Source organism: Ochlerotatus camptorhynchus, unplaced genomic scaffold, assembly GCF_037179485.1.
Source record: "Ochlerotatus camptorhynchus isolate MF236.1 unplaced genomic scaffold, CSIRO-AGI_Acam_v1.1 ptg000284l, whole genome shotgun sequence".
Taxonomy (NCBI): domain Eukaryota; kingdom Metazoa; phylum Arthropoda; class Insecta; order Diptera; family Culicidae; genus Ochlerotatus; species Ochlerotatus camptorhynchus.
In genome coordinates, this window is record NW_027040773.1 from 145,598 (window position 1) to 170,667 (window position 25,070).

The 25,070-nt window shown below is 42.7% G+C and overlaps 1 protein-coding gene across 1 annotated transcript; it reads right to left on the bottom strand.

The window, feature by feature from the left end:
* Window positions 1-2,515: 2,515 nt before the first annotated feature.
* Zir (Zizimin-related) lies at window positions 2,516-24,728 on the bottom strand. The gene is made up of 6 exons (XM_065228152.1): window positions 24,582-24,728; window positions 21,910-24,433; window positions 19,818-21,848; window positions 3,591-4,635; window positions 3,123-3,522; window positions 2,516-3,054 (listed from the first exon to the last, which is right to left on the bottom strand). The coding sequence occupies exons 1-6, from the start codon at window positions 24,620-24,622 to the stop codon at window positions 2,856-2,858; spliced, it is 6,240 nt and encodes a 2,079-aa protein (XP_065084224.1). The 5' UTR covers window positions 24,623-24,728; the 3' UTR covers window positions 2,516-2,855.
* Between the last annotated feature and the right edge of the window lie 342 nt (window positions 24,729-25,070).

Here is a 25,070-nt window from a genome sequence, read left to right on the forward strand (position 1 = left end):
TAATATAATAATGAATAACTACTGCTCACGACTAGGCTCACTATTCATTACTAAGTAATAATAGGAATATTTAATCAATGTCACCAAGCTCTCAATTTGTGTCCATAATGTCACAGTCAAATAAAAATCAACCCGTAGACGATCCTTTCTCTTAACATATAAATTATTGTAAAATAACAGAGCAGTGATTATTCATGCTTTGGCAAACGAACCTGAGGATGCACTGCTCATGCATTAGTCAGTTTCGTACTCTTTGGAACTCCATATGACAACCGCAGACATGGCAAAATAATTTATGTTTAATTAGCATTAACATTTTATTCTCTCAGTGAGTTCACATTACAAAGAGAAATTACAAGTTGAATAGGGAAGAGCGCTACTTCATCGTAATCGCCCATTTCCGTTCTATCGAGCAGAAATCATTAATAATGTCAATGATTTCACCATGCACAAAACAATAATACGTTTGTTCCGATCCGTTAGTTCATAAGCCACAACATAAAGCCTATTACAGCGCATTGTATATGAATATTTACATTCATTGCTCTTAAAACAAAAGAAGCGTTCCTAGCAAAACCCCTTTTTCTACGTTTATCAGTAGGACGAAGAAAATTTAATGGCGTTTCAATGCGTTAGGACGGAATTGAAACTCGTAGGACGAATTTAGAATCAAGAAGCAGTGTTAGATTTTTAATAATATCTCAACATTGTTGGACTGTAGATTTATTAATTAATTTAAAAATGTTTATCATTTGAGCAGAATAATTTTCTCCTGCAAACTCTCCGCTTCTTTTTGAGCATCTTGAGCTCTCGGAATCGAGAGCTTCTTTCATACGACGATCTTTGTCTACATGGAAAGCGAATGCGATTTTTTGAACTGGCTGAATAAGTTCATTCAAAATTTGTAAGTTTTCCAACCCGCCTGCATGAGTAACACCATCATAGATCTGACGTCGCGCTACGACTGAAACGTAATGTGGGCGGAAGCGGAACGGAAACGGCAAGTTTGACAATTATCACAAATGACATCAAGATGCCTAACCGCACTCGATTTGATTCTAACTAGTTTTCAATCCGACAAGTAGGCTTATAGTACGTTCAGACTACAGAGTTATAACATGTTATAGTGCTATCTTGATGGTGGTTTCTGTGTTGCAATTATTTGACAACCGTTATAACATGTTATAACTCTCCAGTCTGTACAGCGTTTTACTCAGATCGGGCTTTCCGCTACCACTGCCGTTCCGCTGTCATTGCGCTTGGGCCTTGACTCTTCCCTCATGTTTTCAAAAAGATATTCTGCATTTACCGAAAAACCTCTCTGTGTATTGGCGTTGCTAATTATCAAAATAGTTTGACCCATCTAATAAATACCAATTATGTTATATATCATGCTTTATTATAAAGTTATTAACATAAATGTCTCAAAAAAGTGATGCATAAAAATGTCAATTACTAAAAATATAGCAAAAAGTAGCAGCCAATTTTTTTACAGTGATTAGTGTAGACCTTGTTGGGTAATATAACGACCACAAATCAACAGGCAACTGCAGGCATTTTTATATAACATCATTTGAATATTGCATATTGTAAATTCTTTCAAATTTGTTGAAATTTTGCTATAGGTGATAGATTGTTTGATAAGCTCCGATTTATATTTGTTCGAGGTAAATTGTGGACTGTAAACAGCACTAATCATTTTTAAATCGAGTATTAATGGTATTAAATTTTGCTTTCTGTTATTGGTGTTAATATAGTAATATATATTGGTGTTCATAATAGTTCCGTTAATTGTATTTCAAATGTATTATTTATTTATAACAGATCTACAAAGCTTGATATATTTCAGAAACTAGATATTGTAATTAACTGCATTCAGTCCCAACCTTGAGGAATAATACATCCCATCCATAAGTGGCCGGCTTACCCCGATACAAGTCAAGCTGTAACAGCTTTTACCTCATAATTTAAAGTAAGCTTTCTACTTTTCTCTGTAATTCCATCGAACAGATTTGTGTTTTCCTAATAGTAACATTACTTTTACATGATAAATAATATAATAGTTCTAAATCATTACAATCCGGAGGCACTTTTCACCTGTTATCAAGCTAAGAAATCTACATTTTTTATCAAGAGTAGATTGTTTCAATAATCCAAAAGATGGCCGTCTCCGTTCTCCTCTAGAATAAATCTAGAACTACTGTAAGAAAGCCTTTTAAGATAAACTTAATGAAGAAGTTCGTTCCTGTTAAAAGTATGCAGTGATAAATTTATTCTAAAACGATTCCATCTGTTCACGTGAGACAACTCTTTATAGAAAAATACGTAGTTCTTGTAAGAGAAAAATTACGGTAATCGCTCTTATTCCCGCTGGTTTGTTTGAAAACGAAAATAAGTAAAGGACGAATATTCTTGGTTGAATATTGAAGTTTTCTACACCTGGCCTAGTCTTTAAGGCTCAATGAAAATAGATAATTAAGGACTGTCATCGGCAATGAAGTTGAACTTTCGAGCATTTACTAAATATGACAATTGATTATATTATATTCGAGTACGATGTAAAAAGTATGCAATAATGTATGCCGTGTGCATTTCATAATATAATAGGTTAGGTTACGTCATAATGTTTATGAATTCGGAAAATAAAACATGTTTACATAATTCATATAAAATACACTGGTAAATGAAAAATACCTGATTTTTTGGTTTTATATATTGCATTTAAATTATAAAACTAAAACTACCAGTTAAATGAGTGAGATATAAAAATTGGATGTCTTCCACGATTTTTGGTTTAACTTACAGGAAAAGTGTTTAGAGTATTATCACTGTGCAAAATGACATGTGTGTAGTACTTACCACCGCAGCGGCGTTAACTTACTATTGTGCAATCCATTGTTGGCAGCGACTACCCCTTGGGCCTGTGTCGGACTAATGGTTATCAACGGGGCCAGTCGTTCGGTGAATCGAGCGTAGTTCCTCTCCAGTTCTTTCTGATAGTCTTTCTGGTCGGAAAGAATCAGATTGCGGTTCTTTTTCAACGCATCCGAACATCTGCAAGCGGGAAATTTAGTTGCATTGAATGTAAGAATTTTGCTAAGTTCAATATTTGGGAAACCTACTTTTTGGAAAAATCTTTGAAACAAAGTCGCAGTTTATTCTGATGTTTTGTAGGAATGGTTGTGCTGTCTGCGATGCCGGACAAAAATACCATGGCCATCTCCATGGGACCCTGATTGACGGTGGTGCCGATGCAACCCTGCAGCACCATTTGCAGGATCTTTGGATCCGCAGGCTCCTGATTGGTGGCGGCGGCCAACTCGACAGTCTTTTTCTGAATATCTTCGATCGCGACCTCGATCGGTTCCAGCACGATCTGTTCCCGGCTAACCACCTGGATACGTGTCTTCACGTAAGGGAAATGATTGGCTGTGGTGAGCATGGTTTTCCGTTTGCATTGTTCGTGCAGCTCGCCGTGAGCCTTTCCGGATTTTGTGAACGGTGTTGCAAAGATGAAGCGTTCTGTAATACAGAAACGAGATTGATAATGAAGCGATATAATATAGTTTTAAGACAAATAGAAGGCTTACTGATGTTAAAGTTCCTCTCAAAGTACGTCTCCCTGTACCGGAGTTCGTACGTCTCGAAGTACGGTTCTACGTAGGTGATTTGGATGTATGCCTTCTCCGAGTCCAGCGTCTTGACATCAACCGCATTGGAATCCTTAATAATCTGAACCATATCCGGCCCAAATCGATCGGCATAGAAGTTCTGCAGACGACTGAATATCTCCGGCAGTTTGGTCAATGTTGGCTCCTTGTAGATGAATTCCTGCTGATCCAGATCACCAAACTTTGCTCCGTAGAAACCCACCCGGAAGTAGGTTCCAAAGACACGCTTTCCGTGAAGCTGAGCAATGCGATTGAACGCTTCCTGAAGCTTGCCGTGTATCTGTGCAAGCTTACGGAAGTCACGATTTGCCTCGCAAATCGGTATCAACACTTTGTAGACATCGTTCATCGCCTCGTACATTCCAGCGATCTGGAACGAATTAGCAGCCTCCTCAAGTAATGCTTTCAATCCACCTTCGGTGAATCTATTGCCTAAGCATATTCCATCTTCACCGGGGCTCAGTACGTCATCCGATACAGCCGACTCCATAAGGGAATTCGGGGAGATATGCTTGAATGAAACGGCGCCCACCGGAAGGTGAGTTTGAGATTCTAGCATGCTCAAATACTCCGCAACGAGCGCGGCACTGTGGACGTAACACATAGCCGCTTCGGTGTGATTAGCACGTTCCATGTGCTTCTTGGCCATGTTTTCCAACCAAGTCAACCGGAGATCCGGTGAGTTTTGATACCCCTTGGCAATCCGGTTCATCAAATCAAGCAACATTTCCGGATCTTCCTGGTATTCCTTCATTTTGACCGTGTCGGAAAGGATCATGTGCAAATTGAACAGCAGGTCTTGGACCTGTTCCGGGAAGGATGTTTCCTGCAGATCGTAATCGGATTCAGCGTACACGAGAATGGTCTTCAGCGCACGGCGAAGAGACTGCTCGCTGAAGGAGGAACTGGTTCCGACCAGGGAGCTAAGCGACATCGTGACTTGCATCTTGACGCGGGCAAAATTCTGGGAATAGAAAAATAGAAGCAATAAGTAGCGATTTGTTGTTGTGGCCAGGTCACTCTCGCTTTGCTTATTTCAAGAACAACATGTGAAATGTGCTTTCTCCTTCCCGATGATGTTGTTGGTTTGCGTGGGTGACCCTCGGTTGGATGAAAAGGGCCTACAAAGGTTTGTTTATACAAAAAGCTTGTATGCCCTTTTCACATGTGGCTCTTGATTTGTTTTCACAAATTCAGTGTCAACATTTCAAAGGGGCTTGATTGCTTTTGTTAACAATGGCTTTAGCTGTCGATTTCTCGCATCCTAAAGCTCACTCCTTCAAAATAACAATGCTAGATGGTACAGGAATCATTCTTCTACCTATTGGTGTCATTATTTTTCATGGGTGAGCTTTTATTCGCGAGAAATCAACGACTAAAACAATTGTTTACAAATGCAATTACGCCTCTTTCTAAGGCGATTTAATATGGTTATTTCCTGTTTGTTCAATGTGAGCCCTTTGCACCGGATTTTTTTTTGTCTGACTTTTTCATCCAGTTGAAATGCCATTTACCTTTTTCTGCTGATGTTTTTTTTTTTTTGTATTCTGTTTTTCATTGATCCCATATTTCCTTTTCGGCTAGCAGCAGTGCATCTGCCATGACCAGATTGATGTTGTCTGATATGTTTCCTTTTGTGGCTGACTGGGCTTCGTGGTCAGTCCTTTCGTTGCCATCTATTCCCGTGTGAGTGGGTATCCACTGAATTACTATTTTGTTCTTCGGATTCTCCTTGATTTTTTGACGATTTGCCATGATGTTATGTTGCTGGTGATCTTCCGATCGTTTAGCAGTGTTTGGCATGCTGAGCTCGAGTCCGTGAATATGACCGCTTTGTTGAGTTTTTGGGCCACTATCCAATCTGTGGCCTGCGTATAGCTAATAGCTCTGCTTTTGTTATTGAGTAATTATCGTTGATCTTGTCCTTCCGCACTTCTTGTGTTAAGTCGTTGTAGATTGCCGTTCCTGTTCCATATTGTGACTTCGAAGCGTCCGTGTACAAATGATGATAGTTTCTGTATGATTGGTTCTTCACATTCAAAAACGTTTGCTTCGAAACTGCTGGGTTGCAGTTTTGTTTGGATGGTTGATTGGTGTCTAGTTTTTGGTATACTTTTAGGTCCGGGCTTGCGTCGATCAATCTTTTGCGCCTCAGGGAGACTATCGAGCTGTCCTTTGGATGTACCTGGGCCACAATATCGTTGTGTTTAGATGCTATATCTTTGTAAGGTATGTGCCAGTTGGGGGATCATCGTTGTTGGCTGCTTGTTTGATGAACCCGTATCAACTGATTTGAGTGATATTTACTTTTGATGATGTCCTTTAATGCCAAAAGTTCCGTCCGTGATTGCACTGGCATTTACCCGGATTCCGCCAACATCACATGGATTGGGGTCGATTTGAGGTACCGCATGGAATTTGTGTTGAACGCATTTTGAAGGGTTTGAATTTTTTTAATGTTGGACTGTGCAGCTTCTCCGTACATTTGGGCTCCGTATTCATATCTGTTTTGTATCAGGGCATTTCCTATTTTTATCAGCGTCTGAGGGTTTTCATTACTAGAACGTTTCCCTAGCATCTTGATTATGTTCAGCTTCTTAGCTCCTGCTTCCCTTACCACTTCCCTTACCGTGTTTCCGGTGTGTGAGGGTTCGATCCATGGTTTATCCTAGATATTTGTGGGTGTTGTTGATTTGAACCTTGTGGTTTCCTATCTTTATCCTGAGTTGTTCCGAGTTTTTCCTAGTGAAGAGTACCGCTGCTGTTTTCGTTGGGTTGAGTTTTAGGTTGAGCTCTTCAAGTGCTTTTTTCCGGTTTAGGTAGGAAGTTGTTTGCCTTGACTGTGATTTACTCCACATCTTTCCCGATGACTACTATCGTGAAATCATCTGCAAATTGGACAAGCACCACTCCGTCTTTCTTGATGTCGTGCAGTGTAGTGGTGTAGAGGTTGAAGAGCGTCGGAGATAGAGGACATCCTTGGGGTAGGCCTTCAGTAACATCAGCTATGACTTCTTCTTCCGAAGTTTTTATTACCATCGTTCTTTGGGTCGTGTAGGTGTGGATCCAGGAATGTTTAGAGATGCTAGCAAGCATGGGAAAAATCGTTCCATTTTGCATTCTCAACTCACTCACACGCATACAACATCAGAAACGAACAGCAGCTTGTGCGAGCCGAACTGATTTCGTTCGTATTCGCATTGCTTCTATTTTCTTCGATGAATGCAGAATTGAGCAAAACAGACAGCTGAGCGTAACATGAATGATTCTGAGTGTAGTAGTGTGGATGATTCCTCTCTTATTATTTTTTCCATGCTGAGCCTTTTACGATTGCATTCTGCTGAGTGAGCTGAATGAGAATTTTGCAGAAAGAATCACTTTTTATTTTCTAGCTTTCAACATACATTGACACATTTAAATCGCTATTAATATCGAGAAAACTGTTATACTGTAACACATAAACATAAGCGTCACGCAAATAACTTAAAACTGCTGTGGCCAATTCAACTGATTTAAATCAGTGAGCCAAAAACTATCTGACTCGGCTATTTAAATCGTTAGCATTCGGATTTTACGCATTCAATCTGGTTCTCCCTCGCTAGAGAAAATTTTTCGCCTGCCTTTCAGTTTATCCTTATTTCCTTCTCATGCTGTCAGTTCTGAGTCGAGCTGCAGAGTCACTTGGTAGGAAGAATTTACCCTCGTTCTGCAATCTGTTTGTAGGCGAGGATGGCTATTTTGATTCTGTGGTGCTCGCGCGAGTGAATGAATTTTCCCATGCTTGGATGCTAGTAGTGCCTTTTAGTAGTAGCGTTGTGTCCACGGAGTCGAATGCCTGTGATAGGTCCAAGAAGATGCCCACTGCCTGTTTTCCTTCCATCTGAACTTCTTTTACTGTAAATATGACTACATGGTAATAACAGCAACTCGGTGATTAAAAAGGTGCTCGTCTGCCTAGTGGCAAACGTTTTTGCTTACCGAGCAGAAGAACGTTGGTTTAGTCCCAAGCTCCTTCGCGTTATATGATCGTTAGGACACCATTTCAGCTTATCGTTTACCAAAACGAACCCTGCTGCAAACCCAACCCTCTTATCCAACATCCCAGTGATTCCTCGTGGAAGTGCAGAGGTGTTCTCGGCTTCCATCAAAGCGAGTGTCATGTCAACACAATCCTTCCCATTCCTTTCTTGACCTGTGTTCGGGCGCGGCCGGCGCTGGTATTGCCTAATTTAAGATCACCAGTTTTTACACATTGAGGATGATTGCTAGTCCCAAGCATCGTCTATTGGTTCTCTGTGTAATTACAGCTGATCTGGCAATAACAGAGTAGCAACCGTGGGCGGTCAATCAAGCTCAAGCAAGCTCAAGCTCAAGCTCATCTGAACTTCTTTTACTGTATTGACAAGAAAGTTTACTCAAGATATTGCAGAGCTATTCTTTCTGAATCCAAATGACAATTCCGGCAAAAGTCCATCTAGGTCCGGTACTTGATTCAACCTGTCCTTTATTGCTGCGTTTATGAGTTTCAGGAACACATTCATCAACGCTATGGGACGTTTCGAGTCCGGGGAACTTGGGTTCCGATTTGGTTTACCCCCGTTGTTTTCCATTTCTCCGGAATTATTTCCGTGACAAATACCTGGTTTAGCATCTCGCTGATCTTCTCAAGGATTTCCGGTTTCAGTTTAATCAGGATGCCATATGATACGCCGTCTATTCCTGGCGCTGAGTACTCTTTTTTTTTTCCTTAAGGTTACCATGAACTCCTCTAGCTTTAAAGCTGATTCGTATCCTAATGGCTCCTGTTTTGAGGTGGTCTTTGGCATATAAACCTCCTTTAGCTTGCCTTCGAAGTAGTGTTCCATGAACTTCATGCCATCTTCCGTGGTCATTTGAGGGTTACTGGTCGTCGACTTTGTTGGCGCGTTGTCAACTCCTTTGATGATGTTCCACATCTGACGACTTGGTGTCGCCTCATCCACCATTTCTGCTAGTTCCTGGCTGTACTTCCTTTTGGCTTTTCTAATCAGTCTTTTGAGGAGTGCTCTTGCCTTTTGAAGCTTTATTAAGTTTGTTTCCGTTTTCTGCCGATTATAATTTCTGAGCTTTTCTCGTTTGATGATGTAAGTCTCGTTGATTTCAGAAGTCCTCCATCTTTTGAGATAGTTTGCTTTCTTGTTTTTGACTGTGATACTGGCTTTTTTCCAGGCATTCGTCGAAAATGTCTTGCATCTCATTGGGATCGTTGATGTATGTATTGCGGCCGGATTTCATTTATTAATTGAATGGCTTTTACCTTGTTGATGCACTTCCTTTTCCCTTCCGCTATTGTGCTTCCGATTTCGACTGTGATGCTTAGGTGATTGCTTCCGAAGTCGTGTTCTGTTGTCTTCCATGTTGAATTGCCAGCTGTTCCCGGAGTTGCTAGCGTCAAATCTACGGTGGAGCTACGGTGGTGGTTAAGCAAGTTGGAGATCTATCATTTAGCAGAACAAACGAAGAGTTTTCAATCAGCGTGTTAATTAGGCTTCCTTTCCTGCGCGTCTGCTTCCAAGTCCCATGTGAGGTGATGTCCGTTCCAGTCTCCTCCAACCAAGACCTCTTCTTCGATGTATGCAAGTGCTTCAAATAGACTCCGTATTTTCGGCAAAATCTCTTCGATTAGCGAGTGATCTGGGGGTACGTATACCGAAATTAGTGTAATAGGGTTGAATCCTTGGACGATCTTTACTGCTACTACTTCTATCGGCAAGAAAACTACCTAGATTTAGGACCTGGTATCCGTAGTTTGAGTGGAGTAGGATCCCTACTCCTCCGTGTCCGCTTGGCCTTCTAGCTGATTCCATGCAGAATCTCCTTAATCTGAAGTACTCTCCTTCCTTCAACAACATTTCATGCAACAAACAAACGTCGATGTTGTTTTCGTCCATAAAGTGGGCCATTTCGGCTCTTGTTTCCATGGGTATCTGGAAATTCCTCCTCCTCCAGACCATTGAACAGGTTCGAGAGCTTCGGATAGTGCTGCTCTGCTTCATTCCGTCTCGCACGCTGAGCCGGTCAAGTCGAAATCATACGCCGAGCGCTTTGATTACGGTCCAGCTTTAACATCAACATCTGTAAAATCATCACCACTATCGGCCCATTGATAGCAACAACGAAAGCACGTTAAATTGCCTACCGAGGCAACCGAGGCACACCAGCTCCAAGGTTATCGACCCAACAGCCGTTGGGGCATACAATAGCATCGCACCAGTCATCTGCCGCCTCAGTGCAATAGGTATACCGTGTCGCTTTGTTTTCACCAGTATCGCATCTCCCCGCATGGTCCAGTATTAGATTAGGTTGGGTCATAATCAGGGTGATCCAAAATCTTGTAAATAGTATATATCAATAATTTTTTTTTCTTGTTTTTTTTTCTCGTGCTATTTTTAAGTATTGTTAGGGTGATCCTTTTTTTTTTTTAAATTCTTTATTTAAGAGATTTTTAGCCTTAGGCTAGTTCATCTCTAGATTAGGGTGATCAGATTTTTTTTCAGTATTTTTTTTATTTATTTTTTATTTTTTTTTATTTATTTTTTATTTTTTTTTTGTTTTTTTTCTTCTTTCTTTCGTATTACACTTTAGTAAAGTAAAACTATATCAATTTTCTTTAATTTTTTTTTTGCATTTTGTTTTTTTTTCTGTTTTTGATGTTCTTTGAAATTACTGTAATTATTTGTAAAATATTTACCAAAAACACCATTGCGGCGATATTTAACCGCAATGGATGAAAATGATAAAGGCGGGGGATGGTCGCTTTCCATCTCAGACGACGAAACTCTTAATTCCACCTCACACGAAAGTCTCGAGGAAGTTGTGCAAATGGAAACACTTGACGTTCCAGTTGACTCGCTCTCCAGCAAAAATACTGGAGCATATTCCAAGAAAAGGTATCGCCCACAACCCTCTCCCCACCATCTCCTCCTCGTCCACCTGCACCCCCCACACCATTGCCTCCGAAAACCTCTGCGCTCCCCCGCCTAAAGGCTTACCCAGAAGCCTCGAAAGGCCCATGGGTTGTTTTTTTCCGGCACAAACAAAAACCTTTGTTCATTCCGAGGATCTCTAAGGATCTAACAACACATTTTTCGGCCGAAACCGATATTTTTAAGGTAACACCAATAAAACTGCGCGTTACCGTTGATGACCGGAAGCAGGCTAACCAAATTGTTGCGTGCGAGCTTTTTTGATTGGAATACCGAGTCTACATACCCAGTAGTGAGGTAGAAATTGAAGGAGTGGTCACCGAAGCGAGTTTGACTAGTGAAGATTTCTTGGGTCCCGATTCCTTCGGAATCTTTAAAAACCGTGCTCTGCCGAAGGTGAAGATATTGGACTGCCTTCAAATGCAGTCAGTATCCGTAGTTGGCTCTAAAAAAACTTATTCCTTGTCAAGCTCGTTTCGTGTGACCTTTTCGGGTTCAGCGTTACCTCACTACGTCGCTATTGGCAAGGTTCGGCTGCCTGTACGTCTGTTTGTACCTCGGGTAATGAACTGCTCGAAATGTAAACAACTTGGTCATACATCGGACTACTGCTCGAACAAATTACGCTGCGATCAGTGTGGCGAGCAACATCAAGAGGGCCCTTGCGGTGCTCCTCCAAAATGCGTGTACTGCAAGGAAAGCCTGCATACCCTGACTGACTGCCCGAGGTATAAACAGCAGGGAGAAAAACTTAAGCGGTCTCTGCAAGCTCGCTCCAAGAGAACACTAGCAGAACTCTTGAAGAATACCGCTTCATCTTCTCAGACCACACCAAAAAGCAGTAACACGTTCTCCATTTTTCCAGTTGATGATCTAGACTCTGACTCAGAGGTCGGTGAGGGTAGTCCGTTTGTCTTTAAAGGCAATACGAGAAAACGAGCAAAAAAACACACCACCGAAAAGCCTCGTAAGGCCACTCGTACGGACCACCCTTCCACCTTGGAAAAATCAAGAGGTAACGGAAATACACCGAAGCCCATTCCACCGGGTTTTCAACCTTGTAATTATGACAAGAACTTTCCGTCACTTTCAGGATCATCTAAAACCCCAGATGTTCCAGTTTTTCGGCCAGAAAAGCAGCTGATTAATCAGCAAGAAAATTCTCCCATGTTCACGTTTTCTGGTATTGTGGATAGCTTCTTCAGTATATTCAATATCTCTGACTCAACGAGGAGCATTATTAATTTAGTGCTGCCAATGGTGAAAACTCTTTTGAAGCAACTAGCTTCTAGGTGGTCCTTCCTTGCATCGATCATATCCTTTGATGGATAATTCTCCGAATGAGGTCGGGGATATGATCTCTGTTCTTCAGTGGAACTGTAGAAGTCTTATGCCAAAACTTGACACATTTAAATTTTTAGTTAACAATTTACTTTCTGATGCATTTGCCCTTTGTGAAACATGGCTCTCTTCAGACAACGATCTTGCTTTCCACGATTTCAACATTATTCGCCTTGATCGGGCAGATTCGTATGGAGGGGTGCTTCTGGGGATCAACAAGCTCCATTCCTTCTACAGAATCGATCTGCCTTCGGTGACAGGCATTGAAGTTGTTGCATGTCAGGTTAATATTCGAGGTAAATGCCTCAGTATTGCCTCAATATATCTTCCACCAAGAACCGCGATCTCTCGTCAAAGTTTCGCGGATATCTGCACGGCTATGCCGGAGCCACGGTTGATCTTGGGAGATTTTAACTCTCACGGTACAGGCTGGGGGGAACTGTACGACGACAACCGCTCAACCTTGATATACGACATGTGCGACTTCTTCAAAATGACAATTCTGAACACCGGGGAAGCAACACGAGTAGCCAAACCTCCAGCAAAAATAAGCAGATTAGACCTCTCACTTTGTTCGAGTTCACTATCGTTGGATTGCTCGTGGAAAGTAATTCAAGATCCCTACGGTAGTGACCATTTGCCAATCAAAATTTCTATTGCCAATGGTTCATCTTCTACTCGTTCGGTTGACATCGCGTACGATCTTACGAAAAACATTGACTGGCGAAAATTCGCGACCGCGGTTCTTGATGCCAGTCAATCGGTTGACGTACTTCCTCCGCTGGACGAGTACTCCTTTCTCACGCGTGTCATCATCGATTGTGCGCTGCGAGCACAGACGAAACGTGTTCCGGGTGTTTCCGTCCGCAAGCGACCTCCCACCCCGTGGTGGGATAAGGATTGCACCGACGCGAACAGCGAGAAGTCCGCCGCGTTTAAACGCTTCCGCAAACACGGCAAGGTCGGGGATTTCGAACGGTACACCGACCTCGAGAAAACTTTTAAGGACTTAATTAAAGCAAAAAAACGCCGTTACTGGCGCCGGTTCGTCGATGGTTTATCGCGAGAGACTTCCATGAGAACACTCTGGAATGTCGGCAGGAGAATGCGAAACGCGTCTACACCGATAAATGAAGACAAGGAGTACTCGGACAGATGGATTTTCAGCTTCGCGCGGAAAGTTTGCCCGGATTCGGTACCAGTTCAAACCAACGTTCGTGATCGTCCGTCGGGTAATAACGAAATAGATTCCCCGTTTTCGATGGTGGAATTCTCACTTGCTCTCCTCGCATGTAACAACTCAGCTCCAGGAATGGATAGAATCAAGTTCAACTTGCTCAAAAATCTCCCAGACGTCACGAAGAGACGCTTGTTGAACTTATTCAATCAATTTCTGGAGCACAACATTGTTCCGGATGACTGGAGGCAAGTAAGAGTTATCGCCATTCGAGAACCCGGTAAACCCGCGTCGGATTATAACTTGTACCGTCCCATCGCGATGCTGTCTTGTATACGGAAATTGTTCGAGAAAATGATTCTTTTTCGTCTAGACCAATGGGTCGAGTCGAATGGTTTACTTTCAGATACGCAATTTGGATTTCGGAGAGGCAAAGGAACGAGCGACTGTCTTGCGTTGCTTTCAACTGAAATTCAACTGGCCTATGCGCAAAAACAGCAAATGGGTTCAGTTTTCTTGGACATTAAGGGGGCTTTTGATTCTGTTTGTATCGATGTCCTTTCGGATAAACTCCACGATAGTGGGCTTTCACCAATTATGAACAACTATTTGAGCAACTTGTTGTCTGAGAAATATATGAGCTTTTCTCATGGAAACTCGACAACTTCACGAATTAGTTACATGGGTCTCCCCCAGGGTTCATGTTTAAGCCCCCTTCTTTATAATTTCTATGTCAAAGACATTGATGGTTGTCTTGATGGAATCTGCTCGCTAAGGCATCTTGCAGATGATGGCGTTGTGTCCGTTATAGGGCCAAGTGCACCGGACCTGCAAGGACCATTGCAAAATACCTTAGCCAATTTGTCTACTTGGGCTATGCAGCTGGGTATCGAATTCTCTCCGGAGAAAACTGAGTTGGTTGTTTTTTCTAGGAAGCATCATCCTGCACAGTTACAGCTTCAACTAAAGGGTAGAACAATCACTCAAAGTATATCTTTCAAGTATTTAGGTGTCTGGTTCGATTCCAAAAGCACGTGGGGAAAACATATTGCGTATGTGAAACAAAAATGCCAACAAAGAATCAATTTTCTTCGTACAATTACCGGTACTTGGTGGGGAGCACACCCGGAAGATCTGATCAGGTTGTATCGAACAACCATCTTGTCGGTTCTAGAGTACAGTAGTTTCTGCTTTCAATCCGCGGCGAAAACACATATCTTGAAGCTGCAACGAGTTCAATACCGTTGCCTCCGAATCGCGCTTGGCTGTATGCACTCGACGCATACGATGAGCCTCGAAGTACTAGCGGGTGTTCTCCCACTGACAGACCGTTTCGCGGAACTGTCCTTCCGGTTTCTTATCCGTTGTGAAGTAATGAACCCATTGGTAATAGAAAACTTTGAGAAGCTGCTCGACAGAAATCATCAAACAAGATTCATGAGTCTCTATTACGAGTACATGACGCTGGAGATTGGCCCTTCTTCATTCAATTCCTCTCGTGTTTGCCTCCAAGACTTTTATAGTTCCTCTGTAAATTTTGATCTGACCATGTTGCAAGAAATCCGTGGAATACCAGATCACCATCGGTCGATGGTTGTTCCCTTAATTTTTGCAAACAAGTACCACCATGTTAGTAACAATAAGAGTTTTTTCACAGATGGGTCAACTATAAACGCTTCCACTGGATTTGGAGTATTCAACGAATTTCATAGCGCCTCATATCAACTGCAAAAACCCTGTTCCGTATACGTTGCGGAACTAGCAGCCATATTTTACGCAGTAGAGCAAATTGCCTCACTACCATCTATACTGATAGCCTTAGCTCGTTGGAGGCTATTCGATCAATGAGGCCGATGAAGCACTCCTCGTATTTCCTGACCGAAATCCGAGCTAAATTGAGTACTTTATCTAACTGCTCCTATACTATCACCTTAGTTTGGGTCCCATCTCATTGCTCAATTCCGGGTAATGAGAAAGCGGACTCGCTAGCTAAGGTGGGCGCTATGGAAGGCGATATTTTTGACCGACAAATCGCCTTTGCGGAATTTTTCTCAATTACCCGTCAGCACGTCCTCACCAACTGGCAACAAAAATGGAATGAGAGTGATCTGGGAAGATGGTTACATTTTATTCTCCCACAGGTATCGAACAAGCCATGGTTCAAAGGATTGTACATGAGCCGTGACTTTATACGTGTCATGTCAAGGCTCATGTCCAATCACTACTCGTTAGACTCGCATTTCTTCCGAATCGGGCTCGCAGGCAGCAATTTGTGCGCTTGTGGTAGTGGCTATCACGATATCGACCACGTGCTTTGGTCATGCACCCTCCATTGTGTTGCTAGATCCGAGTTATCCGCATCCCTCAGGGCCCGAAAACAACCCATGCGGCCCGTTAGAGACATCTTGGCGAGCCGAGATCTCGAATATTTTAATTTAATTTATGTGTTATTAAAACGGATCGATCTGAGGATTTAGTAGTTAGTGTCATCTTGTGTTCTCTCAAGTCGCTAGGTCTCCATCGGTGTACCCCCATGTATGTCTTTTTCTCCAGTATGTTGCTTAGTTCTAGATTAAGAGCACATTGCTCTAAAAAACCTTGTGATCTCAATCCCTACCCTGCCACCCGTTTGTTACAATTTGTTACCCCTAACCTCAAGATAGCCACGAGTAATCGGCCCCCGCTTTACTAACGTTAGTTTTAAGTAATCTTGTAACCCAAACGATGAATATCGGCTCCGCAAAGCTACGGCAAAAGAGCCGCATTAAAAAAAAAAAAAAAAGTGCTGCTCTGCTTGCTTCTTCATGTCCGTTAGAATGGCTTGTCTTCTTTTTCTCTCCGGGCATGATCCGTCGTCCGCTCCGTGTCCTTGTTTGCAATTGAGACATTTGGGGTGAGATGAACAGCTCCCCTCGTGATTCTTGCCGCAGATATTGCACCGAGCCCTACCAGTGCAGAAATTCGCTCCGTGCCCGCACTTCCAGCAGTTCCTGCATTGTCGGATCGGGAAGACGTAAAGTTCTACTGAGAAACAGCATCCGAAGATTCTTACTCTCTGTGGCATGTTTTGTCCCTTTACAGTCATCTTGATGTTGTTCGTGCTAGTTAGGTCCCCGTCTCCGGTTTTCCTTCGGATTCTCTCGATCTTCAGTATTTCGTGCTCCGTGTCGATGTTGTCCAATATGTCCTGTTCTTCGAACTCTGATGAAGTAGATGGTTTTTCTCCTTATTTTCGGATCGTATTGCCTGATATTTTGGTTTCAGATTCAACTGCCCTAGTTTGATTTTGGCTTCTGCTGAGTCGTCCGTGATTTTGATCCGGAACTTTCCCACCTTTGTTACTTCGCTTGATAATTTGAAACCGCATGCTCTTTGAGGATCTTGTCGACCTGACCCTGTTTACTGGGTGGGGTGCTGGTTTCTGGGCATTGGTCTGGTGTATTTTCTAGTTCAAACCGAAAACAAGATGTCGGACTCTTTTTGCCGACGAATCGAGGTTAGAAGGGCCAAAAAGGTTTGAGAGAATCAAAGATTTCCGAGCTAATTTAACTTTCTCCCTGAAAATATCATTTTCCCCATTTACACGGGGTCTTTATCTACACTTCTGAACCAAATTCGACGGAAACTAAACGGATTAAACGGGGTTTTTGAGTAAAAACACTGGACCGACGACATCGTTTTTTTCAAAACCCAAACTCGTCATTAGGGTGAGGGGCATGCAATACAAAGAACCGGTGCGTTGAAGTTAAAATGCAATCAAAAGTACTTAAAGTAATTAATGCGTTTTGAAGTAGTACTGACGGTAATTAAATTATCTATCCGTAATTAATGTAATTAAAAGTATTGAAAACGTAATTAATGTACTTTAATTACGAAATTTCAACTGTAATTAATGGAGTTAAAAAGTAGTTAATGATCTACATTGTGTAATTAATGTATTTAAAGCAGTAGTTAATGGAATTAATTTAATTACAGCCGTTGCCTGCGTTGGAGTTAAAGGTTATTGCGAGTCCCTAGGGTTATCGTTCAGTTATGGTCAGGCATTTACATTCATTTGCCCCTAACTTTTTTCATCAACAGAATTCCGCAAAATGATGTATGAAGTTTTCGTAGGTTTTCTTATTAACTACAAAATATATTAAAAATCCAAATCCGTATCTCTTATGCATGACGAACCAGAGCAAACAGAATCCACTACTGTTTTTCAGTGATTTTTTTTTTTTGTTGTTGGGATTTTAACCGTAGAACCGGTCATTCATCCCCCGATTTTCAGTGAATGTATATTACATTCACTGAAAAACAGTAACGAGTTCTGCCCGCTCTAATTCGTGATGCATAAGATATATAGATTTGGGTTACTGGCAAAAGTGGTAGCTAATAACAAAACCTACAAAAGCTCCATACATCGTTTTACGGAATTCTGTTGATGAATAAAGTTAGGGGCAAATGAATGTAAATGAATGCATGAAATGAATGTAAATGATCTATCCAAGCAGAATGTCACGAACACCAAGGCAGACAGCGTGTAAATTCATAGGATTTTGACAGTTCTCACAGTAACACATATGCAATTTTTATACAATACATATGCAGCTGGATAAGACTATCCAGCTTTCCATGCTCGGTAATGGCGGCCTGTTTGTATGAGTAAATGTATCCTTCACTGGCTTCACTGTGCTTTTTGACACTAACTGGAGGGCGTATGTTGTTCTATTTTCTTCTGTTCCTGGGAGAGGGAAAGGAATGGGTCGAAATCCGAACATCCAGATGGTGTCAAAAAGCACAGTGAAGGATACATTTATTCATACAAACAGGCCGCCATTACTGGGAAAGCTGGATAAAAGGGGTTCATTTTTAATTTGAACTTCTAGTAACCCTCCCACCATCCTGAAAGCGAGCTTCTAGTAGCCTTATTTGATGTTTTGTTTTGATTCTGCGTTTCGTTTCGCAACGTTCTATTTCACTTTTCTCTGTTACATGTGCTAGATGACGTTTGAGCAATTTTTGGTTTGCACGGCGTGCAGATTAGCGGGGTTCAAATTAAAAAGTTGTGGAGTCAATCAAACAATTAAAACACGCGGTTCACTTTGCTTTAACTTTATATTTTTTCCCGTCCGAACGTGGTGAGGGTTGAGAGACAATTGATTCTCCTTTTTTTCTGGCTCACGCTCGTACCTACTTTTCCATTCATACTTCACACACACAGCCATATATACCGGAAGTCAGTCGCGTTCACACTCACATCCGCTCGATGCAACAGTGCTGCCAGCGGACAACAAATCACAAAACAACACACATAAATCTAAATACTCAGAATACTACAAAGTGATCAGATTAAAAGCGGTCAGATTACCGGAGGTCCACGGTACCTGACACTGCAAAACATGTATGGTGCCTCTTCTTATGCATTTAGATTCATATTCAAATTCTCCCCGAAAAAAATTCAATAAATATACAATGATTTTCCGAGTGATTTTCACTGTTAATCCATGATATTTACTGTCAAAACGTTGAACATTGTTGTCCATTACCATAAAATCACAACGAAATGCATGATAAACAACCGTAAAAATCATAGTATTTGAGATAATTACTATTAAAAAGAATTAGGTAAACTTCATTTTTTCCCAAACAATTTTGATTCCAATTCAGCAATTTTCATTGTTTGAGCATTGTTTTCTTTAAAAACTAAAACCGTGTTTTCACCACTACAAATTTAAAATTAAATTTTAATTTTACAGAAAATTAAATGTGAATAGTTGAAGATGCTAATTTCAAATAACAGACTAAAGTGGTAATTTTTATACGATAGATGAGGAGATGAAAGTATAGAGTTGATAGTTCCGTTAGAGTACGGCAGTGTGAAAATTGTATATAGAGAGTAAAAGCGAGCAAAGACAACTTTTTAGGAAGGTACAAATCGGTTTGATCATCTCTCTTTACCAAACTCCCCCATTGGAGAAGGATGGTGAGCTTCGATGACCAGATGCAGGTCGTTGAAGTACAGTATAAAAATCAACGGTCCCATGTGGCTTCCTTGAGGTATACCTGATGTGGCGAAGAAGCTAGCTGATTTGCAATCTCCTATGGCAACCTTTAGTTGGCGACCGGTAAGATATGATCGAAACCAACTCAGAAGATTACCGCAAACACCGAGTCTGCCGAGTTTAGCATGGTTCAACTTGTCGAATGCTGCGGATAGGTCTGAATAAATAACGTCCGTTTGAACCCGATCCGACATGCTTTCGGTTATATAGAGCGGCCGACAGTAAACCCATGTTGATCAGCACTCAAATACTGCTTGCAATGGGACAGCAACGGTTCCATAATCACTAGCTCGAATAGCTTCGAAACGGCACTTAACGAAATATGACTCACACATGACCACTCTGGATGGCCCACGACGCCCACTCCAACATTGCTGAACGTTTGGAGTGCCTATCTTGAAATAAGCCGAGATATTGAGAACAGCGGAAGTTAAAAATAAAGAATTATGGTCGTAAAAACAACCAAATGAGCTGAAATTTGCTGAAAAGTCTACTGCGCACCCTTTTCATGGAAAGTCGAGAAAATTTAAAAATCTCAGACGAAATAGCAAATAGCTACCCATCGTGATAGTTTTGAAGACTGGATAAAACGGGAAACCAAAAACCGAATACTTACATTTCCAATCTCAAAGTTCTGCCTCATGAGCAGATACAGGGACGCGGCCGCCTGTGACCGGACGCTCGGCAACTGAGATCCACAGTGCTTTAGCAGCAGCAGACACAGGTCCGCGCAGCTGTCCGTTTCCTCGTCGAACAGGAGATTGTGATATTTGAAAATCAGCGACCGCTGGGAGGCAAACAGATTCTGTATCGCCAGTGTGCTCTGATTGCGGGACAACGCATGAAGCAAAACTTTCAGTACCGTTCCCAGGAGATTGTGATGCAATTCCGATGTGGATGCCACTTGGACAATCAACTCCAGCGTGTCCAAAATGGCGAGACATACTTCGGTTGCCAACGATCCTTCGATGTAGTAGGTTATCTCCATTTCCGCTTCGTTCTTGATGTTGCTATCGTAAAATTGAGTTCGAATTTGATCCTTTTTCCAACGGAACTTTTCAGTCGAGTATCGATCCTTACGCCTATTGATGAGATCGTTCCGAGCGGAGCCCGTTCCACGAATGCACTCCTCTAGCTTTTCCTTCATATCCGGCGTCTTTCGGAAGCTGGAAGTGTTACGCTTGGATGTTGGTTTCTTCCGTCCGCGGTATTCAAAATTGGGGATGCAGATGTTCAACACCTGAAGCATTTGATGGACGCGATGGGGGCTCAGTCCGAGGGTGTACTTGAACAATGTGCTTTGCTCGAGATTTTTGACCACCCACAGGAAACAGGACAGCAGATGACGGGTGTTTTCACTGCTCAAAGGTGTTTTATTCTTGGGGGTCTCCTGAACGTAGCTATAGTGGCGAATACCGGAGATTGCATACGCCACTTCCGGACTGATTGTGGAGGCAGCAATTGACGTCGACGGTCCCTGGTAGTCTTCCAGCAAACCAATGGTGTTCAGGCGATCGTGGGATTCGGCAGCCGGAGTATGCAATTGCGGAATGGCGTCCTTTACGATGCCCAGCAGTGGAATGTAGAGAGCAGCTACGCGAGCCCGTGCTTCCACTTCATTGTAGCGTGGGTCCAAATCGTGAGACGTCAGCAAATTCCGCAGACAGCGAATTGCCTTACCGTGAAGAGGAGGATTTGAAATGTCCAGTACAGTTGCTAATTCCTGCAGCATTAATCCTACAAGGAAATGCTGCTGCCGAAACTCCACACTGAGTTCGGCATAGAGAGCTTTATCGATACCGGCCATAGCGCTGACGTACGAGTTTTGACTGTTGTTCGAAGTAACACTCGGCGTAGGACTGCAAGGAGCCGAGAGAGCTGTGTAGGGTGTTCCAAAAGGTAAATTCAGCGCAACGAAATGCTCGTGACTACAGACTATTCTCAAAAAGTCCAGCTTGTAGTGTATCATCTCCGGAGTCGCTGAACTCTTTGTCATGATCACTTTGTAGTACGTTCTGATCAAACCGAACACAAATCCCCGATCCATGATGCTCAAGAGATCGAAAATAAAGAATGCCAGGCTGGAATTGATCGATTGGGCCAACTTGGGATCGCTGCTGTTATATCCAACGACTTTCGTTGTCACCAAATGCACCAGAGTGGAGATATCATCTGTGAACTGATGTGGAAAGCGGCTCTTCCGAGGCGAATTTAGCGAATTCGTTAGCTCCAAATGCTCGATCATGCTTTTGATAATCAATTCAAACAGCATCCACGAATTGGTCATCGAAAGTTCGGCAGCCGCTCCGCTGGCCACCACCCAATTCTTCGCAATTTCCTCGTGCAGTAAACGGATCATCCCGTCCTTGGGTCCACCTGACGTTGGGGACATCTCGTTGCGCATGCTGGAAGTACGATCTACCAGTTTGCCACTCATAGAGTTGGTCATCTCCGAGTATGTGGAACTGCTGTGATGTAAATCCGGATTGCTGGACGAGCGGGCCATCTCCTCCGAAGAATTGGCCGCTCCCTGACGGGCATAGGAAAGCTTGCACTGCGGATCCAACGGGTGCGGGATCTTGCACTGGAACTGAATGTACGTGCTAAGAATATTCTGCCGGCCGTAGCGATCTTCCGGTTGAAGGAACTGCAAGAGACGAGATGAAAAGTTATCAACTTAAGCATTACAAATTACGCGCTATACTTACAAATATTTTATCTGAAATCTGACAGATGGTCTCGAATATAGTTTGTCCGAGAGACAGAGCTTCCCCTCCGATCCGGAACGTGGTGACCAGCAGCTCAATCAACTTATCCAAAATGACCTGCAAATTCTTCACCAGCTTCTCCTGGTCGGCACTCTGCAGTTCCTGCAATGTCTTCTTGAACTCCCGCTCCATGTTGCCCTCGCCGATGCGCGGAGGAACTTTCCGCAAATCCAGACACTCACACAGATAGATGAACTTGTCCAGATAATCGTCCAAAGCGTGAACCGACGTCACCGCATCCAGTGTAACGGAGAACACCGGCCGATGGTTGTCGAGCCACTTAGTTCCGGGAAGCTGAACATCCGGCGGAATGAAGGAATAATTATCCGGCGGTTCTTCCACCATAACCGGTAGGTTAAATTCTCCGACGTTCAGATGTCCATCCTTAAGGACCGGAAGCCAAGTATAGCCCACCGGAGTTTCAATGGTCGGCTGAATGTCCTGAGGTTTCTTCTGACAGGACACGTGGAACAGTGTGAACAGGATATGATGATTCTGTTTCAGATTCGCCGGGAGAGCAATTTTGATTTCATCGTAAAAGGTTGGCTGCTTGTTGTGGTAATTAACGGCCGTATATGCTTCGAGAGTGTACTCCGAACATGAGCTTTTTCCAAAAATTGCCGGAAGAGCATCGAATTGACGCTCTCCAGACATCAGCTGAACACGAACGGCTATGTTACGAGCGGATCCGGCACGGGTTGAAAAGTTCAGCTCCTTCGGCGATACGAACAGGATATTCCGATAGCTGTAGTGAGGGTTGAGAATCGGAGTGGCAGGGAACTCAAGAATTTCCTTCGTTGGCCTTGTGTGATCGTTCGGGTAGGGGTCGATTTTGGCCAGCTCGGGAGTAAGGGCACATTTGAGATCTTCGGGAATCGGGGAGATTTCTATTTTGATCGAGCCTGGAATACATTTGTGTTTCTTCATCAATGCTCCGGGGCGTTTCAATTCCGGTAAGAACTTGTACAACTCTTCGTCCTTCATTTTATCCGATTCCTGTTTGAAAAAGCTATTGACCGTAATGGAAATTGGCCGGAACGTTTCGACGCTGTTGGCAAAATCATCCGGCGACCACGACCTACGTTTTTCCATTTTTCTTTCCAGAGATCCTCGCCGAGTAAGAGTGCCCATATCGGTAGCCCGTTTGCGGAACTGATCAAAACTGCTGGTAGATGATTTCCGATCTAGACTGTTGGAACTGGAAGCCGAGGTTATACTTTCCCGATCTTTGTCCTGCTCTGGATTATCGCCATTGAAAATATTGGTAAGGTAGATTCCAGTCCAAGCGAATGGCATTCGATATTTGCCCAATCGTTCGCAAAAATCGGAGGCATTCGACTTGGCCTTATCGCGATACTTTTCCTTATCTTCCTTCAAGTACGGTTCCACCGAATCCTTGATATCTCCTTGGAGAACCTTCTCCAGTCGAATAACCAAATACAGCTCATTGCTAGGATTCGTAATATCAAAAATTGCTTCCCTCGCTTGAGTACTAATGTCAGCGAACGGAACGTGTGAAACCAGCATCCTCCGCAACGATTCCGAATTCATATCAAAGTAGAAATTCTCGGAAATCTTCTTTCGCTCCTTCGCATCGTAAATCGCCATCGAGGCGAAGATCGGTTCCACCTCCAGTTCTAACTTCAATTGCAAACACTTAACGTGGATTCTATTCCCCAGATGCTCTACGGGCATTTCCGCCGGGAGTCGTTTCTCGATTGCATCTTCCGGATCTGCTTCCGGGTATAGACTGAACAGTGCTTGCTGTCTTTCCTCCAATCTCTTGGTCTCATTGTCCTGGTCGATCGTTTCCGGCGCAACTCTTTCCAGCAATCCCGGAATCAACGGATCGTTCACTGAACTTCGCAAATCGAAAGAAGCCCACGAACCTCTCGGTGTCAGTGTATCCGTACAAGTTGAAACCGACGACAAACTCGCAATAGACTGTCGGCTACTCGGAGTACAACTCTCGCTGGCATACAACGTCGTAGACGTAACCGATTCTTCCAAAGATGCACACCCAAAAAAGTCACGATCTATTTCAAACTCCTGCTGATACGAACTAGGACTCAAAGCTCCCTTGTCCACCCGTTCCCTGCTGCTACACGAACTGGAATAATTCCTTTGGGAAAATTCCACCACCTTCCACGGCCTCGTATAACAATCCACACAGTGCTGAACGTGCAATGGCAGCTCCGAGAGATCCTCCTTCGGAACCACATGTTCCAAGGTCCGAATCTTTCTTGGGACCACTCTCATCTGCACATCATTAACGGGAAAGTCCAACATCGATCTCAATGGATCCCTAATCAGCATATTGGAGTGCTGGGTCAGGAATTCCTCATAATCGATCGGTTCCACCAGCTCACACAAAGAAATCGACGATGAACATACGGAACTGCTGTCACTTTTGGACAACAGCTGATAGTTGGCCACATTCTTACGAATGTCCGACGAGTTGTGCCTAGAAAATCAATCAAAATCAATGAACTCGCAATTCACAGATGAAAAGTACAAAGAAAAATCAGGGCGGAGGCTCATCCCCTAAAAAAAAATATTTCAGCACTTTCTTTCGGGAGGAAAATTTTCAACCCGCCCGAATCAATACTTACTTGGTGAGTTTGGAAGCGAATGCACGCTGGCTCGATGCCATGGCGGGTGGGCAATCGTTTAGCACTATTTTTAGCAACCGTGGACACGGATTATTACGTATATTTTCGTAAATTAAAATCCTATCTCACGGAAGCACAACCGTTTTGTTTTCGTTTAGCGGACGCCATTAAAATGTTCACGTCTGCTGGCTGTCAAAACAAAAACAGGAAAAGCAAAATAAATTCGTTAAATTAATAGATATTAGGGTGGTGCAAACTTAACGATCAAATAATTAGGTTAATACACGGTAAACAGCGTATTCACATAAATGAGTTAAAAAATACACATTTTTTAGATTTATATGCAGCTGTCAAAAAATGTGTAAATTTGGAGATCTTAAAATGTGTAAACAAATACACATTTTAAGAATGTAGTACCAGTCAAAAAATGTGTATTTTTATACTCATTAATGGGTAAAAAAAACTTCAAACTTTGCTGTATCCTGCCTT

Coding starts and splice junctions, on each gene's coding strand:
- Zir (XM_065228152.1), bottom strand. CDS start 24,622: ATGGCATCGAGCCAGCGTGCATTCGCTTCCAAACTCACCAA. Junction 24,434..24,581: donor TTCGCTTCCAAACTCACCAA/GTAAGTATTGAT, acceptor TTGATTTTCTAG/GCACAACTCGTCGGACATTC. Junction 4,636..19,817: donor AGAACTTTGAGATTGGAAAT/GTAAGTATTCGG, acceptor TTCTATTCCCAG/AATTTTGCCCGCGTCAAGAT.